This window comes from Chionomys nivalis, chromosome X (assembly GCF_950005125.1).
Source record: "Chionomys nivalis chromosome X, mChiNiv1.1, whole genome shotgun sequence".
Classification (NCBI taxonomy): Eukaryota; Metazoa; Chordata; class Mammalia; order Rodentia; family Cricetidae; genus Chionomys; species Chionomys nivalis.
This window is the reverse complement of record NC_080112.1, coordinates 100,861,830-100,879,760: the sequence shown is the minus strand read 5'-3', so window position 1 is coordinate 100,879,760 and position 17,931 is coordinate 100,861,830. Positions and strand designations below refer to the sequence as shown.

The following is a 17,931-nucleotide window of genomic DNA, read 5'->3' as shown; positions in this document are numbered from 1 at the left end:
ATATTCTATGAAAATAGCTTCATTTTCAATTATGATAAATTAATAAAAAATTAAATGAGATATATGTAAGGAAGGAAGAAAACTTCTTGATCTTGGATTGTAGCCTCCAGAAGTATAAGAATATAACTGTTTTGTTTTGTTTTCTAAGGAATATATTTTCTATATGCAAGTCAGTAATTCAGAAGTACTTTGTTATGGTAGGCCCAGAAAATTAATTGTATTCACCAATCAAGATTAGGATTATGGGAAAGAAAGTAGGTTAGGGGAAAGAAGTATTAAAAAAGAAAGAGCTTGATAGATAGCATACTGAGTTACATCCAGGTAGAGATGCTTGCGATGTTCAAATGGCTGTGAAATTAAAAGACAGAACTGAGTTACAGGTACAAATTTGGATGGCATTTCTGTATAAGTGATACATTAACTCTAGGACTGGATGAGGTCATTTAAGCAGTTTGTGTAAAGTGTGAAAAAAATCAGGAAGCAATATAATGAATACCGGCATTGAGAGACCACCTAAAAAAGAGAACCAATCATAGAGATAGGATGAAGCAGGAAAGTTCACAATAGTTCTTCATTGTACCCTGGTTTTAATTATAATTAGTTGACTACATAATGGTCTTGGCACACAGAATGATTTTACATAGTGAGGCACACATCTTAGTTACTTCTGGCTCTCCGGCACCCTGGAAAGTACCTGATACTTAATATCCCTGCAATAAATGTTTGCTTAATTGAATGGAATTGAAATTAGAACTTTGTTCCCTTTTTTTTTTTTTTGCTCTGTTTGCTTATTTCTGGAGTGTGCGGCATGTATTGCCACTGGTATTTTAAGTTCATAGTGAAAAATCATTTCAATGTGTCCTAGGCTTGATCCCCTTCCAACCCAACCCCCAGGACAATAGTTTTCATTATAACCTGTCTTTGCCATTCTGGATGGAATTCTGTGCACAGAAGTTATATACATATATGGGTATATCTATGTAACAAATCGCAGCCCAGGAGCCCCCTGGGCTCCCTCCGGCTCTGGTATGACATATTTGAGCCATATAAATTCAGCTTCTCCTCTGGCATCTGTTAGCCGACTCACTTGCAACTCGACCTCAGCAGTGGTCTCTCAGTCCTCTCAAAGCAGGGAAAGAGCACTGTGCGCTGGGAGACTATGGCAAAGAATCCTCCAGAGAACTGTGAGGACTGTCACATTCTAAATGTAAGTTCATTCATATATTTTCCCTTTTGAGCAGAAGCATGCTTTCACAGATTTATCGTATTGCAATGTGAACATTAGAAAGTGAAATCGAAGGAGACTTTGAATTATGGCTTGCTCTTTTCAGGGTTATTGTGTATTGTTTCATTCTCTCTGTTCTTTGCTTAGGCAGAAGCTTTGAAATCCAAGAAGATATGTAAATCACTGAAGATTTGTGGACTGGTGTTTGGGGTCCTGGCCTTAACTCTAATTGTCCTGTTTTGGGGGAGCAAACATTTCTGGCCGGAGGTATCCAAGAAAGTAAGTAACAGACATTTAACCCAGTGCTTATTTTGATTGATTTTATCTAGTGATTAACATGTGAATTAATATGTAAATGAAAACTTTTAATCCTTTTTGTATTCAGTTGGGGGAGTAGAAAATGAAATCAGGGTTCTTCTTTAGTTTGCTTATTTAGGTGAGGGGAAATTGTCTTCTGCATTTTGGTTGTAGTGCCAAGAAGCAAATTTACCCACTCGTTTATGGTTGACTTTAAGGAGTTAAGTCTCCTGGAAGTCTTTTCTTATGTAAGAAAGAAAAACTACTTTCCATCTTTCTTTCCATTATCTGGGCAGAAACTGATGGCAAAGTAAGCAGTCACATAAGAAGGCACCCGAAAAGGCAGCAAATGGTTTTCGGGGATTATGTTCTGGCTTACCGCATCTGCTATGAGGACAGGCAGCGAGACGAACTCCTTTTTAAAAGAAGCAGTTCTCATACTTGAGTTCATAATTATTTATTTGTTACTTACCGAGAGTTAGAGCCTTTCAGCTCCTCAGCATTCACAACCACATTGTTCCCGTGAGATACTAAATGCCACAGTAAATACAAGCACCCCTAAGTCGTTAATCACAGGTATCTCCGAAAGCTTCTGATACTGCAGTCATTTGGTGAGCTTTGGTTGCTACTGTAGTTGGTATTCCCTTGCTTCGATATTATTGTTAGTCCTGGGCTCACATGCAATAGACAAGTTTAGATGTGACCCAAATAAAATCATAGTCCTTTCTTGCTAACAATTTCCATTTCAGTGACAATTAGATGGACAACAGCCTGTGAAGATGGGCTTTTGGCCTTGCCCTATTCTTCTCTATTTGTGGGCCATTGTTGCTGCTGCTACTACTGGTGGTGTTGACTCTTTTGTCATGAGATGCTCATTTCTACTTGGTAGCCCATGTAGGGAAGAAAAGGCACAGATCCAGAAGGGAAAATGAAACAAGAAGAAAATAGGTTGGCATGGACCATTAGGAGCCAAAGGAGCAATAGGAGCAAAGAGTTCGCGGGGAAAAGTAGCCAAAGGGGGAGAAAAAGTAAATAAATTGGCTAACTGTCCAAATGAAAACAGAAAAGTACAGCATAGCTACTCCGGGATGTTCACCTCTGCTACAATACCTGCTTGCATTTAGTCTCAAGGGATACCTTGCAAAGTTTAAGTGGGAGGAAGCACAAACAAGCCTGCTTATTTGTTTGCCTTTTTACTTACATCATGTTCCAGAAAGGTTTTCAGGCATCACCCACTCCTATTAGCCCACCCCACTGCCCTACTGCTTTTGAACTACTTACTATTCAGATGGCTTTCTAGAGAAGCCAACTATGTAAAGGCTAGCAAGGTGTGCAAAGCAACCAACATCAGAAAAGAAATTGAGAGCTAACATGCATTCCAGAACACTTACTTAGAATACCACTTAGCTAATTTCTAAAGGGATATGCTACTCCAAAAGTTGAATCACTAATTCTCTTGAAAATTGTATGAGTACAGGACCATAAATCATTTTAGTTGCTGGCTGTGAATATAATGCCTTCACTGTGTGTGGTAGTTGGCTAATCATTTTGACCATTCATAGACAGACACCTGTCTGAACAAAGACAAGAAGGCCTTTTGTGGTTTCTTGTATCTATTGGCACTATAAATGCCATTCTAGCCGCATTTGTGTGTTTTTCTAATCTTCCAGTGCTATTTGCTTCAGTGCAGTAATAAATGACTAGGGGTGTGGCTCAGGGCGATCTTACCTTTACCTTGTAAGAATTCATGCTCCCTAGCCAAGTTCATGATCTCCCCTACCTTCTCATTATACTATCTTTGTTTCCCATTTCAGTTCTTGTAAATATGATTTCCAAAAATCAACTCTGTATTTCCTGAAACCAAACACTTCACCCGTGCACACATAGAAAGGGTGGGGTGGGCCACTCATTAAAGTGTACTTTAAAAGAAAAGATCAAAGCTCTCATCAAGTAACACATCTTAGGATATAATTTTCAGCAAAAGGAGTATAAAGGAGGGGCCAAAGTCATTATGGAAAATACATAGATAAAAAGACATTATATATTTCCTATGATAATTTTTTCTACTGTGGACAAATACTGTTTATTCCATGGGGAGCTACAATATACTACCTTTCATATTTAAGTCCTGGCCTTCACCATGAAATCAGCGTGGAGTCACTGAAAATCAGGAGATCAGGTAGCAATATGGAGTTCTTATTCAATCAACTACTCCTTTCTAAATCCCACATAAAGAGTCTGGGAGGCTATCCATCTTCCTAGTGACCAAGACTCTGATTAGGCCTGCATCAGAGCAGTTAAGAATCTGGGGAAAATAAAAGTAGTCAGAATAGCCTGGGAAGAATATTTCCAGAGGAAAATGATCCAAGCATCTTGTACAAATTTAAGACTCTCTCTTTAATAGTATGGGCTGGAATGAAATGGTGATTAACAAAATAAAGCCCATAGTCTTCTGGACTTTGCCTTAGTCGCCTGTGGGATTTGTGAGAACTGCCGGGCCTTTGGTAGAGAGAATGACTGATGCTTTGGTGCGTGTTGATTGTAGGGATACCTTTGTTGTCCTGGGGCTGTCTCCAGGCTTTCAGTGTTTGCTCTTCCAGCCCTCCCAACACTCCTTCTTGTTTTCTTTTTCAACATCTGTTTATAATAAACAGTGTTTATTTAACATCCTACATCTGGTGTTGACATTTCCATGCTACTAAGTCTTTCCTTTCCCTCCCACCTTGGTATGCACAAAAGATCCAGATGACTGATTTCAAATGGGAATAAGCAATATTTGACTCTTTGTATACCTCAAGCATGCATGTAAGAGCGCGCGTGCGCACACGCACACAAACACACACACACACACATTTATCCAGGAGAAAAAATAAATCAAAATTAAAAGAGGATCAACTCTGAGAGAGCTTCTATACTTTCCAGGCCCTAGGCTTCCTGGAAACCATACCTAGGAGACTTGAAGAGGCTTGAGGAAAGCCAAATCCATAAGGCTCTGTGTTCAGCTTTCCTAACTGAGCCAGGAAAACATACTCAGTTTGAGAGATTTCGAGAGGTTGCCCTATTGAGGGTCCACTTCCAAGCAGTAACTTCCTTAGGAACCATGGAGCAGACTTACTGGGGAAAAAAAAAAACAGTCCTACTTAAAGCTCCCTGTGTTCCACATTGAACTTGAAAGAATTAGAAGCCAACTCCTGAACTAATCAAAGCAACACAGAGAAAACAAACAAGACAGGCTGCCGCTCCCGAAGCAGCAGTTTGTAAACACAGCCCAGACTTTGTACCCCGCGTTTCCAAACCATTGTGGGAGGAGACAGAAACACAGAGTTATGTGACTGAAATGGCGTGTGCTTCCTACCATACGTCAGAACTACGTGGCAATTTTTTTTTAGGACTGCTGGGAAGTAATCACCCCCTTCCCAGCAATCAACGTATTCCTGGGGATACTCCTTCAGACTTCACATTCTAGTAGCATGAGATGAGAGGTCTGGAGAGAAGCGAGCGCTCTGTCCTGCCCATGCAACTCCAATGGCAGGGGATCACTGACACAGCTTCATTTATGTTCCATGCCCAAGATCATCCTAGGCGGAAAAATCCTTCGCACAAAAGAATTGTTTTCTTGCCAAGTCTGAGTCCAGCTTTCTTCATGACTATTCTACTACTAGCATTAGCCCCAGACTAACTTTCTTTGCTTATCTCTAGATACACAAAGGGACAACTTTTCCTTCTAGGTTGCCTAGGCTCTTATACACACCAGTCTAGTGGGTGAAACCTGGGACTGGAGAAGCATTTATACCCTTAAGGCAAAAGCTGGAGATGTATCTGGAATCTCTTAAGGGGGGGAGCGGCTGAGTTTCACCAGATGCTGCCACATCAGCATTTTGGGAAAGAAGGCATCTCGTCATTGTCTTTTCTTTACAAGGCCCAGGGTTATCTTTTACAACCATTCTTACTGAGCCAGTTGCTATTTCGGACTATTCAGGGGTACATCTTACAAATTACACGATACTAGATTCGGATTGCTATGGGTATGTTCATACTGCTTATTCCTAAGGTTGTATGTACCAAGTGCTTTATGGGGCACATGAAAGTAGAGCCTCCAACAGAGCCGTACGGAGCTCTAGGGAGAGGGAACCCAGGTGACCAACAAGCAGTTGTAATCCAACAAGCAACCTGAAAGCTATCAGACAAATATAAAAAAATTGCATCTGCCAACTTCTCAGCATTGCAACCAGAAAGGGAGCTGACCCCTCAGAGGCAGTCAGTAACTTGTCCAAAGTCACACGGCTTGTAAGGAGAAGCACAGACATTAACACTAGAACCTTTTCTGACGAGTCTTTCCTGTTTTCCACCTGAATTTGGGAATTGAGGAGAGGACTGTGGATACAGGAAAACTTCCCACCTAGTTCAAGTCTATAAATGAAGGAAATGTCCTTCCTTCCTTCCTACATTCCTACCTTCTTAGCTTTTTTTCTTTTCTTTTTCTTTCTTTCCTTTTTTTTCTTTCTTTTTTGAAAGAGGAATGTCTGGCCGCTTATGCCAATTTTTTTCAGGGCTGAGAACTGGTGATTGAAGATGCAAAAGTCCAACTATGCATAAGAAATAATCTGTCGGCACTGTGTTGGTAGAGCAATCCCCAGAGGCCCTTTAATTCTCGCAGGCTAGCTCCTTAATAATATGGTACAGTGCCTTCCCTTCACTTCCTTCCAGCCTAGCACCTGCTAGCCAGCTATTCCGAGCATGTATTTCACCTTTGGAGCATGTACCTCATAAACAGACAGTAAAGGATGAAGGTAGGGGGGAAAAGACCAGCTAGATTAATCACAGGTTTCGAAAAAACAAACCTAAGCCAAATGTCCTCAAATCCCTGTCAGGACAGGCTAAAGCTGCTTGCCCCCAAACAGATCCATCACACTAACGTGTGAGTGAGCTTTATTCTTTATAAAAAGCTTTCTTTTCTGGTCTCAGAGACTGTCACCAACAGAGACAAGAAAGCAGGGTAAAGTGTTCACATTGCAGGAGGAAGTTAGGGCTTATCAGCTGCCCTGAGTGGAGGCCTTAGCTGGCCTGAGGACAGACATCCTGCACAGGGAAGAAAGATGGATTTGTATTTCCCCCAGATTTTTGCCAGTGTGGACTTCTTACAGATTGCCTGGGTTTTACCACACACCCACTATTCCACTGGCCTCTCTTTCCTATTCCAGCATTTTACTCCTCATAAAGCCAGGAAGAATCACTTTGGATGGTGTGGGGAAGATGCCCCCCACATGCAGGCTCCTGGAGTTGCGGTGCCTAAAATGCCCCATTACAACTGCATTCCTTTGAGGGAAGCATTGCATTCAGTTTCTCAGACCGGCAAATGTCTTTTCTGTTGCTAATATCTAAATGTAAAATCATTGGTCAGATTAGTTTCTTCTCTTACATAAGATTCCTAAAGTGTGGGCAGATTCCTGGTTGTCTAGACAAGAGACAAAGGCACAGATAGAAATGAGAAACGCATGGGAAAAGGCTATGAGGGTACACTGTGAGCAGGGTATGAAGATACCAGAAAGGGGGCTCATCGATCTGCCAGTTTGGCAAGGGCACATTTCATGTCACATGCGATCCTTTCTCTTTCTCCCCTGGAATAATGCTAAGTTGGGGGCAGAGATTGAGGAGTCCACTCACACCTTTCTACAGTCAGCCATCCTGTCTCTGCTTTAGTTTGTTCCTGGACAGGGCAAAGCCATTTAGTTCATCTCCAGAAGGCACTTCAACCCAGGAGCCAGGACGCTTAGTAGACAGCAAAGTACTTCTGATGCCAAGGGCATGAGCTCAGTCTTCATATGGGCCAGTGAAGCTTGCATAGCCATTACCCAAGCAGTGTGCTCCACGGGGACCTGAGTGAGACAGTATGTCTGGATTTACTCAAAGCCATCCCCACACAGGCCAAAGTAAGTCATTGGCATCATCCTCCTAGACAAAGGACAGTCTGTTTCAAAAGCACACCTTTGATAGCAGAATTCCATCTGGGTGAGTATGTAGCTCCCTAGCCTACACCCTCCCACACACTAAGGATTCATACACAAATGAAGTCATTCTGAGCTCACTCTATTTAAGAAGCTACCATTGCTAACACAAAATCAACAAGCTGATTAATGGGTACAATTAATGTGGATGCCTCTTCCCTCACTGAATAACAATAACAACAGCAACACAAACAAACCCAATTCTTTGCAGAGCCATTGAAAGTAATGCAGATCTGCTGAGCTTGGCAGTTTCCAATAGTACTCATCCAGAAAGGTGTCCAAGTAAAGTGCCCGGCCAAGAGTGCAGGAAAACTCATTCCACAGAAGTACACTCAAATTGTAAATGTCACCACCACAGTCCCATAGTCTTCTACTGATGGTTGAAAATGCAGTCTGCATTTTCCCGTTCTTTTGCCCATGTAGGCCACAGTCCAATATCCCCAGTCTCTAACCCAATTTTTCCATTCACTAATCCATCAGTGGTGCTACTGATGAAGCAAACACCCGAGCCCAGCCCCTGGTGGCTAGTACTGTCAACATTTGTCTCCACAACGGATAGTATTTCTGAAGAAACTACCCCCTATTGGGAAACCTGACAAGGCTGTGTCTAAAGCGGATGCCTTTGTCCTCTGCTTAAGTCAGCTGACTGAGAACTCATTTTTTTTTGTCATACTTAGAAGTTTCTCTTTAGCTGGCTGCAGAGCTAGAACTGAGAGAATATACGCAGAAGCAATTAACAAGCCTAAAGGAGTTTTCTACCTGTCCCGAACAAGGCCAGCCTTCCTAAGTTAACCCTGCAGTTACTGGAGTCTTCTCCATACTCTTATCCTTGACCTTAAAAGACCAATTGTCAAGGCACTGCTTTAGGAAGATAGGAATTGCCATTGGTGACATTACTTAATAACAAATAATCGCTATCCCTGTCTGAGGTACCACAGAGCCACAGGAGGTAAACTGGCTTTGCCTCTGTTTTTCTTTTCAACAGCTCCATCCGACTTTTCATGCTTGAAGTAACACTTGTTTCTACAAACCCATCCAACTTGTTTTTCTACTTGGGTTGGGAAAAATTTGACCAGGTTAAACTAACATGCTGTCGCAGACCACAGCAGACACTAAAAACAACACAAACCAATGCAAGCTCATGGAGGAGGACGCCACTAGGAACTGTGTTATTAGAAAGCAACCCTGGCTCTGTAGGCAACTTGCTTCTTCAGAAGGATAAATGAATACAGAGAAATCTAACAGGCAAAGGTCTCCAAGCAACGGGAAGAAGACACACTTGCAAATAGCACCATCAACTCTGGCATGGTTTGCAACTCCTTTGGAATTGGTATTTATCTATACCTATATGTCCCAAGTTATAAGTTAGATGCTTAACCCCAATATAGAATAAATCGCAGAACTGGTCCTCTTTGTCTGTAGTGAGAGAATTGTCTATTAAAGAGCAGAAGGAAGTTTGGGTATTTGTTTCAGGTACTCAAGAAAGGCTTGATAAACAGCCTTTCAGGCGCACTCTCCTTGGAAGAGTTTGCTAATTTATGGTATCATAAATTAACCAAAGTTAATCTGTCTCCACAGTTTATCTATGCAGAGGAATCTAGAGAAGCTGAAAACAATGGAATCAAGTTTAAAAAAACAGAAGCTAGCAATAACCCGAGTGGGAATAGTTGACCTATAAAATATGAGGCAAAGGGAAAGCAGGTGACTGCTAGATTTTAAAGAACAAAGGAAAATAAATCAGTATAAGACTATGACTGAATATTGGCCAATAACATCTTCAGTTCCTAAAAAAAGGACACACACGATACTATTGAGGCACTATTAAAATTCTGATAGGTATGGGAGTAGAGAGTAATAGCTAACTGCTCAAAATGTTTTCAAGTCGCTGTCCTGGATGTAATAGATTTCACGGAAGGAATGGGAAGAGTAGTCACAGAACACTTAGACTAAGAAACAGTAGCTTCAGGAAGCAGCATAGGCTTGAGGTGATCCCTAGGCTTAACGCAAGGGGAAAATACTTCACAGGCTGATTTGCAGAATATCATTTGCCACTTATCCAAGGGTGCCAAGAAAACCACTGGAATTCTTCTTAATTAGTTCAGCTACTTGGCTTCAATACAAAGCACTGACTCTGAAGGATCCCCGTATCAGTCTGAATGCCAAAAAGCACCTCAGTTTAATCACAAATGTTAAAAAATGTCCAATGGCAAGATGCTGAGATGACCCCTCAGGAGGTTCTGGAAAGTGACCCAGGTATTTCCCCAATTAAAGCATTTTAAGAAGGAGTGCACAGACTATCTTAGAGATTGTTTTTCCTTCCTCTGCTCTTCCAGACCTATGATATGGAGCACACTTTCTACAGCAATGGTGAGAAGAAGAAGATTTACATGGAAATTGATCCCCTGACCAGAACGGAAATATTCAGAAGTGGAAATGGCACTGATGAAACATTGGAAGTCCATGACTTTAAAAACGTGAGTTGACTGTTTCCCCTAATAGGTTTTCTCTATGAATTCAGTTTGCCAGTCTGAGGCTCTGGTAGGTCATGGAACTCATTGTGGCTATTACAAGAAATTAACTGTATTATTGTTTTGTCTGGTTTGTAGGGATACACTGGCATCTACTTCGTAGGTCTTCAAAAGTGCTTTATTAAAACTCAAATCAAAGTGATTCCTGAATTTTCTGAACCAGAAGAAGAAATAGATGAGGTATGTGAGAAAAACGGTGACAGTACAAAGAAAATCATTTACTGGCCAACCATTGGACAAAGTGCTCTATCCTCATTGGAGCCTCAATCTTGTAAATGGACACTGTTGTTGTCCTAGTTTTCGGATGTGAGAACTGGGACTTATGACAAAGAGTGACTTGCTGAAGTGACAGCTAGTGAGTGCACAGTGAGGTCTTGAACTGCGACCTTTTCAAAGAATGAAGTTCATGCTTTGGGGTCTAATACTGTACATTTATACAAAAATACCTACTTTAAAAACAAAAACAAATAAGCCAAGAAAGACCAAGCGAGGGTGGCTCATGCCTTTAATCTCATCACTTAGGAGGTAAAGGCAGGGGCATCTCTGTGAGTTCAAGGCCAGCCTGGTCTACAGAGTTAGGTACAGGACAGCCAGGACTGTTTCACAGAGGAAATCCTGTCTCAGAAAAAAAAAAAAATCTATGTACTTTTGCTCCTGAACTAATGATTTCTAGTGAGAGGAGTGAGTTAGAAGAACAGAAGCAAGCATGTCTATAAGAAAGACTTTAAGAAAATTATTCTGGGGATGGAGAAGATGACTCAGGGACCCCTAGTTCAATTCTCAGCACACACATCAGTCATCTCATAACTGTCCACAATTCCAGCTCCATGGAATCCAACACACCTCGCCTTCATTCTCATGCACATAACCCAACACCGATACATGTGCATGCACATAACTAAAAAGATAATAAAAATAGGGGCTAGAGAGCTGGCTCAGAGGTTAAGAGCACTGACGGCTATTCCAGAGGTCCTAAGCTTTCAATTCTCAGTACTCACACGGTAACTCACAACCATCTGTAACTCTACCGACAGGAAATCCAATGCCTTCATCTAATGAAACAGACGTACATGCATGTAAAATACCTTACACATAAAATAATAAAAGTTAAAAAAATAAAAATAAATTGCACTTTTAAAAAAGAAACTGGTCCTAAGGCTACATAGGGGATATACCACTTCTGTCCTGCTCCAACATCCACCTACTTTAAAGGCTCCTGTTTATTCACCTTACCATTTTGTGTTGAGCTGCTAGCATCATAATCCACAGTGCTCCTCACAGTGCTCTTCACAGCACTCCTGAGAGGAAGCAAAAGCGAAGGCGAAAACTTCCACATAATATGGATTCTCTGAAAACACTGCTAAACTAGGATGGCTAGGTCGCTGCTCCTTCAGTAAATGTATCATCTCAGGAAGCCATGGGAGATGGGTAAAACACAGGTAAAATACAGCAATCCTTACAGCCCTTCCGGTTCTTTTGATTTAATTCAGGTTGGTTTTATATTTAAAACTGGAAAATCTAAATTGCGACTGTGGCCATGGCATGATGAACTCTGTATATGTTGAAATATCGTTCTCTTCTTTCTCCCATGTTCTTTTTCATGTTCTTCCAACTGGTCACTTACATGTTTTTCTTCTTCTTTTTCTTTTTTTTATCTGTTCTAGCAGAAGATTACACTATTTTTCCTATTGCTTACACAGGACACTCAGAGTTGTTGCTAGTTCCCACATTCCTTTTTCATGCTATTGCTCTCTTCATGGCTACAGAAGTTATAGAGCCCTGTTCCTAGAATACTCCTCCTCAGAAGAAAATATCTCCAGTTTGCTGCCAAGGTCTATGGCAATGATAGATTTTACAGAGTTTCATTTCATTTCTAATAAACTTACATCAGATGTTTCTGAAAAACAGATTGACTTAAAAGAAATTAGGTAGCAGTATAGGGGGCAATGATAGCATGAAAGGAAATTAGGATTTAAAAGATACTACAGAGCTAGGGAGAAGGGTCAGCAGGTGAAGGCACCCATGGACAAGTCTGATGACCTGAGTTCAATTCCCAGGATTTACCCGACACAAGGAGAGCCAGTTCTTGGGTTGCCCTCTGCCGTCCATATGTACATTATGGCATATGCCTGCTCCTCCAACAGACAATACATAAAAATGTTTTTAAAGGGACTATTTGAAATGCCAAATGACAATGTTTGCAGAAAATAATGTATCAAGCACAGACAGGCAACAGTGAGAGCCTAAACTGATAAAATGGGATTTAACCTAAATGATATAGAAGCCCATGTCTTCTCTGTGCCCTAAGTTTTTCCTTAGATAACTTGGCGGGATCTTTTAAATAACACGCATATTGGTCACATAATAGTAAAATTATTTTATCTCTAAGAAAGCAGAATTTCACACTACAGGTCTTTTTTAGTGGGACAAATTTGTGGTTGAAATTACAAACCCTCTCTTCCTCTGCACTTTCCTCACCACTGTATGCACGGTGTGTGCAAGTAAAGCATGCGGAGCCAGCATATAAATAGCTCTGGGTTTGCTAACAAAGCTAGTCAGCATACCAACTCATTTTATACAACCCCTTTCAATGTGTTCCAAGGTCTTACACACTCAAGGGCAAAAGAGCCAGGGCTTGAAAGTTGTGAATGGTTCAGAGGAAAAAAATTATACAAAGACATATTTTGTAGAATAAATAAAATGCACCAAAATCGTAAAGCCAAGAAGAAACAAAAGAGGTATGAAAAGGCCTTTTTAAGAGTAGAACTAAAGTGTTGAAGCTTTATTGACAAGTTGCTCAGAACTAGGTATTAAAGGCAACTACTCCCAGCACTAGAAATGGAAGAAAGGGGATTTTTAACAACACTGAGAAGCTCTGTGAACCAGAGTCCTCTGTGAGATAAACTTTAGGTATCTAGAATGAATGGAATTAATGATTCCATGTTCCATAAACTGAAGACTTTAAAACATGAAAAGACAAATTTCTTGTAAATCCAAAATGATAGGCTAACTGGCTATTTAGCTGATCTGGTTAGTTTAGATTCTAGGTGGATTTTTTGTGGGGAGGGGGGAACCTGGACTGGGATTTGTGCTGTGGGAGCTCCTTCCGCTCCTTCAGCCAATAACCTTTAAGATACCAGACCACTTAGGCGCGGTCTCTTATACTATAACCGCTACTGTTGCTCTCTTGCTCCCAGCTCTTGCTTCCAGCTGGTAGACTCTGTTCCTGGCTCCCCATCAGGGAATCGAACCTGGGTCTCCCACTCTTAAATATGCAGACATGCAGGGGCGGGAGGGTTTGTTGTTGTTGGGTTTTTTTTTTTTCTTGTTTTTGGAGACAAGAATTTCTCTGTAGCTTTGGAGCCTGTCCTGAAACTAGGTCTTGTAGACCAGGTTGGCCTCACAGAGATCCATTTGTCCCTGTCTCCCCAGTTCTGGGATTAAAGGCATGTGCCACCCTCACCCCACTCCTAGTGGCCTCCCTTCTCCAACAGGGTTGTTTGTTGGTTTATTTTTCATCTTGGGGTGAAATCCTGTGTTAAACCTTAGCTACACACCTAAACAAGGCATTTAAAGGGAAGAAATGTAACTCACTCATGTTCCAGATGATCAAAACTTGCATGACCCAGGGAGTTCCCAGAACATGCTGGAGAGCCTTTCAACCAAAACGATGGTAGACAATGCTCATATTTTAGTGAGCAGCCTTGCTGCCAGACCCAGAAGGAAAGGACCAGTTAGCTCTTCTATGGGCATCTACTGTCAGCATGACATGGAGACAGCTCTCCAGCAGTCATGCCTAGCACTGCAGCCGTTACTCCAGCTTAAAACATGCTGTTTGTCAGTACTTCATAATATCTACTTCGCTGTACTAATTTCTCTACAATTCCTACCCTGAACTACTTTTTTTTTCCAGAATGAAGAAATCACTACAACTTTCTTTGAACAGTCAGTGATTTGGGTTCCTGCAGAAAAGCCTATTGAAAACCGAGATTTTCTGAAAAATTCTAAAATTCTGGAGATTTGTGATAATGTGACCATGTACTGGATCAATCCCACTCTAATAGCAGGTATGATATCCTATTCCCAACCTCCTGCTCCTTCCAATGATGCTAACATGCTAGGCACAGTGATATACCTCTGCATTCCCAGATATCCATGAGTCTGAGGCAGGAAAATTTTGAATTCAAGGCCAACCAGAGCAATATAGTATCTATATTCTATATACTTTATGGATATACAGGTATATATATATATATATATATATATATATATGTATGTATGTGTGTGTGTGCTATTATAGCAATATACAACAGAGCAATATACTATCTCAAAGAAAAGATAGTAACAGGTTAATGTTTCCAGCATTGAGAGACCACATTTCTATGAAAACAAATGATCAGTTTATACCTTCTTGGATGAAACTGTATATGCTGACTGTGGTGAAGAGGGAATTTTTCACAGCCAAGTTATAAATCAGATAAATTAATGCTGACAGGCTTTTAAAATATCTCAGGAAAGGCAACACCACCCTAATGTGACCAGTGATCGCAAAAAGCTAATCTATCTTTCTTTGTACATCGATATTCATTGCAGCAGGGATACCAGACTATTCCTCAAAACCACAGTGGACCCAACCCAAGAACTGGGGAGAGATGAGACCAAATAGTGCACTGCTGTCTCAAGAATCCTCATGTCAAATGGCACTCCCCCCAGAATATATGACGATCATGGCAGGACAGCTTTTTTAGCAATGTTTGAGGAATCACTCTAAATGGAATTGAAGGTTAGAGGTCCAGAGCAGAAAAGCACAACCTTCAATTCAAGAAGACAAAGGTCCCTAGACACCTTATTCTGTCTAGCTGACACAGACTTTGGCCTCCCTCACTTTGCACAAAGACTACTATATTACTCAAGACAGGACAGTACCAACAATGCAGGCCTCTACTGGTATTATTTACAAGTATTTTTTTTTAAGCTGACAAAACACAATCTGGTATCCTAGACTGAATGCTACAAAACAAATAACATGAATGGAAATATTGATAAATAAAGGCTGTAGTTTAGTTAGTGGCAATTAACCAATACTTACGGATTAGTTTTGACAATTGGACCATAGTTGTGTAAGAAAGCAAGAGGAACAGAGTGAAAAAATGCATAGGAACCTATACTTTCACCAAATCTTCCACAGACGTAAGTTAAAAATAAATAAAACATATCACCCTACGGCTCAGGAGTTAGAACACTGGTCTAGTAAAAATAAATAAGACACTGGGGTGATAGAGAGATTTCTCAGTGGTTAAGTGCACTTGCTGCTCTTGCAAAGGACCCAGCTTCAATTCCCAGTACCCACAGGTGATTCACAACCATTTTCAACTCGATTTCTCAGCTATCTGATACCCTCCTCTGGCCTCTGTGTGCACTGTATGCATGTGGTGCCCAGACATATATGCTGGCAAAACATCCATGTATGTAAAAACATAAATAGAAAAAACGAGACACAAAAGAGAAGAAATGGGAAGGAAGCTGAGACCAAATCAAATCAGGCAATGAGGAAATATTTTTGAGCACTTGTAGCTAAAAACACTGAGGGAGGCAGAAGTCTCTTGTTTTGTTGTCAACTGACTCTACTACTAAGGAAATAGGTAAGTGTTTGATGGCAAACGAGCAATGAGTACGTGAGAAGGGAAATAGTCCACTTAGAGAGCTAGGAAACGCAGCCCACGCATGCCTAAATTATAGCAGTCGAAAGACAGACAAAAATTAGCTCTCCCTAACTTTTGTCCACCTAGACACTTCTCTCAGAAGTGTTTGCAAAGTACTGGTATCACAATTTTGCATTTACTATCTCAGTTTCTGAATTGCAAGACTTTGAGGAAGATGGTGAAGATCTTCATTTCCCCACCAATGAGAAAAAGGGGATTGAACAGAATGAGCAATGGGTGGTTCCGCAAGTAAAGGTGGAGAAGACCCGTCACACCAGGCAAGCAAGTGAGGAAGATCTTCCAGTAAATGACTATGTGAGTTCTGGCCACTGCATCATTTTCAGGGCAGAAACAAAGAACGCTCATAAATCTTACTACCTCTCAAGGCAGTGGGAAAAAATTATGACTTTAACAAACATTTAAGAAACTTGAGGGGCTGGAGAGATGGCCCAGAGGTTAAGAGCATTGCCTGTTCTTCCAAAGGTCCTGAGTTCAATTCCCAGCAACCACATGGTGGCTCATAACCATCTGTAATGGGGTCTGGTGCCCTCTTCTGGCCTGCAGGCATACATACAGACAGAATATTGTATACATAATAAATAAATAAATATTTAAAAAAAAAAAAAAGAAACTTGACCTCTCTGGGGAGTACATTCACAACCAATTTTGATGTCTATGTCTCCATGATTTAGCTAAGACATTTAATTTCCCAGCAGCCTCCCAATTCAGAGTCAAATAGTCCTCTCCTGTTTGGTGGGACCCCTCCCTAAAACGTTTTTCCCTCCAACACTGTCTTCTTCTTCTTCTTCCAGACTGAAAATGGAATCGAATTTGACCCCATGCTGGATGAGAGAGGTTATTGTTGTATCTACTGTCGTCGAGGCAACCGTTACTGTCGCCGAGTCTGTGAACCTTTACTAGGTTACTACCCATATCCATACTGCTACCAGGGAGGACGAGTCATCTGTCGCGTCATCATGCCTTGCAACTGGTGGGTGGCCCGCATGCTTGGGAGAGTCTAATAGGAAGTTTAAGTTCAAATGCTTAACTTTCTGTTAGCCGATATATAATAAATGCATGCTATCCAATGACTTTCTGTCTGTGAGGCATTTGCCTCCTTGTAGACTAGTCTCCAGAATTACTTTTAGGTTATTCCTCTCTTCCTGTTCTAATAAACTTCTACATCATCATCAATGGCCTTGTTGCTGATGAACACAGTGGGTAAGTGTTTGCAGAGAATAAGCCTGGCAATTGGAATAGATCTTCCTAACATGGATGACAAAAATGTCAGTTTGCTCTACATCAACAGGCTTGGGTAAAGCATAGCAGTTTCCAGAGCCCATATTTTTACTATTTAGTTTTAACAAAGTTAAAATGAAGGGATGATGACAAAATGGCCCCAGAAGCAATGAATAAAAGCATAAAATTGTGTGCATAGTGCCAGGGCTTAATTACCTGAAAGGCATGCTGTGGACTTGCTTAAGTGTCCATAAAGCTGCTGGTCAGGCAGCTAGTCACAGCAGGCCCGCGCTAAAATATGCTAACTGTGTTAGCTCAGACTCAGCAAAGGAGAAAGGTAACTTAGCAAAGGGGGTCCCGGGTCTTCTTCCTGAGAATGAGAACTCGACTTTGGACAAATTCAACATCTTAGAACCTTGACATCTAACTTCTCTTCAGATCAGCATCTGGCTATATAATGTTCCAAGGCATTTTCTGAAACACAAAGACTAATGAATAAAATTCAAAGAAGCTTACTTAAGAAATTACTAAGGTTAAGAATCAAATGTGGTTTTTTTTTTTCCTCCCAAACTACAGGGAACTAGCAATTTGCTACTTAAAGGAGAAGACCTAGTTCCCAATCACCCAATATTTTCCTCAGGAATGGAAAAGAGCATAAAGGGGAAAGGAGAAAAACAGTTGGAGGGTAATGTTAACTTCAATGTCCCTGCAAGGTTCTTTCAAAGCCCATGCTCTGCCAGCCTGTCACCCCTTGCAGTTTTATTCAGAGGTAACACTCTTCATCACCAAAGTATCTGTAGGCCAGGAACTCGCATTCTTCCCCTTCACCAGTTTAGAAAATACATAGAAAGACCTATGACCAAGATTGATTTAAGACTAACAAGTTACTAATTACTAACATACATACCACACTTAGATTATTAAGTCACAAAATG

The 17,931-nt window shown here is 41.0% G+C and overlaps 1 protein-coding gene across 1 annotated transcript; it reads left to right on the top strand.

Moving 5' to 3' along the window:
• Nucleotides 1-1,159: 1,159 nt before the first annotated feature.
• On the top strand, nucleotides 1,160-16,780 carry Tnmd (tenomodulin). The gene is made up of 7 exons (XM_057760353.1): nucleotides 1,160-1,207; nucleotides 1,373-1,504; nucleotides 9,861-10,001; nucleotides 10,134-10,235; nucleotides 13,969-14,122; nucleotides 15,906-16,072; nucleotides 16,570-16,780. Exons 1-7 carry the CDS (start codon nucleotides 1,160-1,162, stop codon nucleotides 16,777-16,779), a joined length of 954 nt encoding a protein of 317 aa, XP_057616336.1. The 3' UTR covers nucleotide 16,780.
• Nucleotides 16,781-17,931: the final 1,151 nt, after the last annotated feature.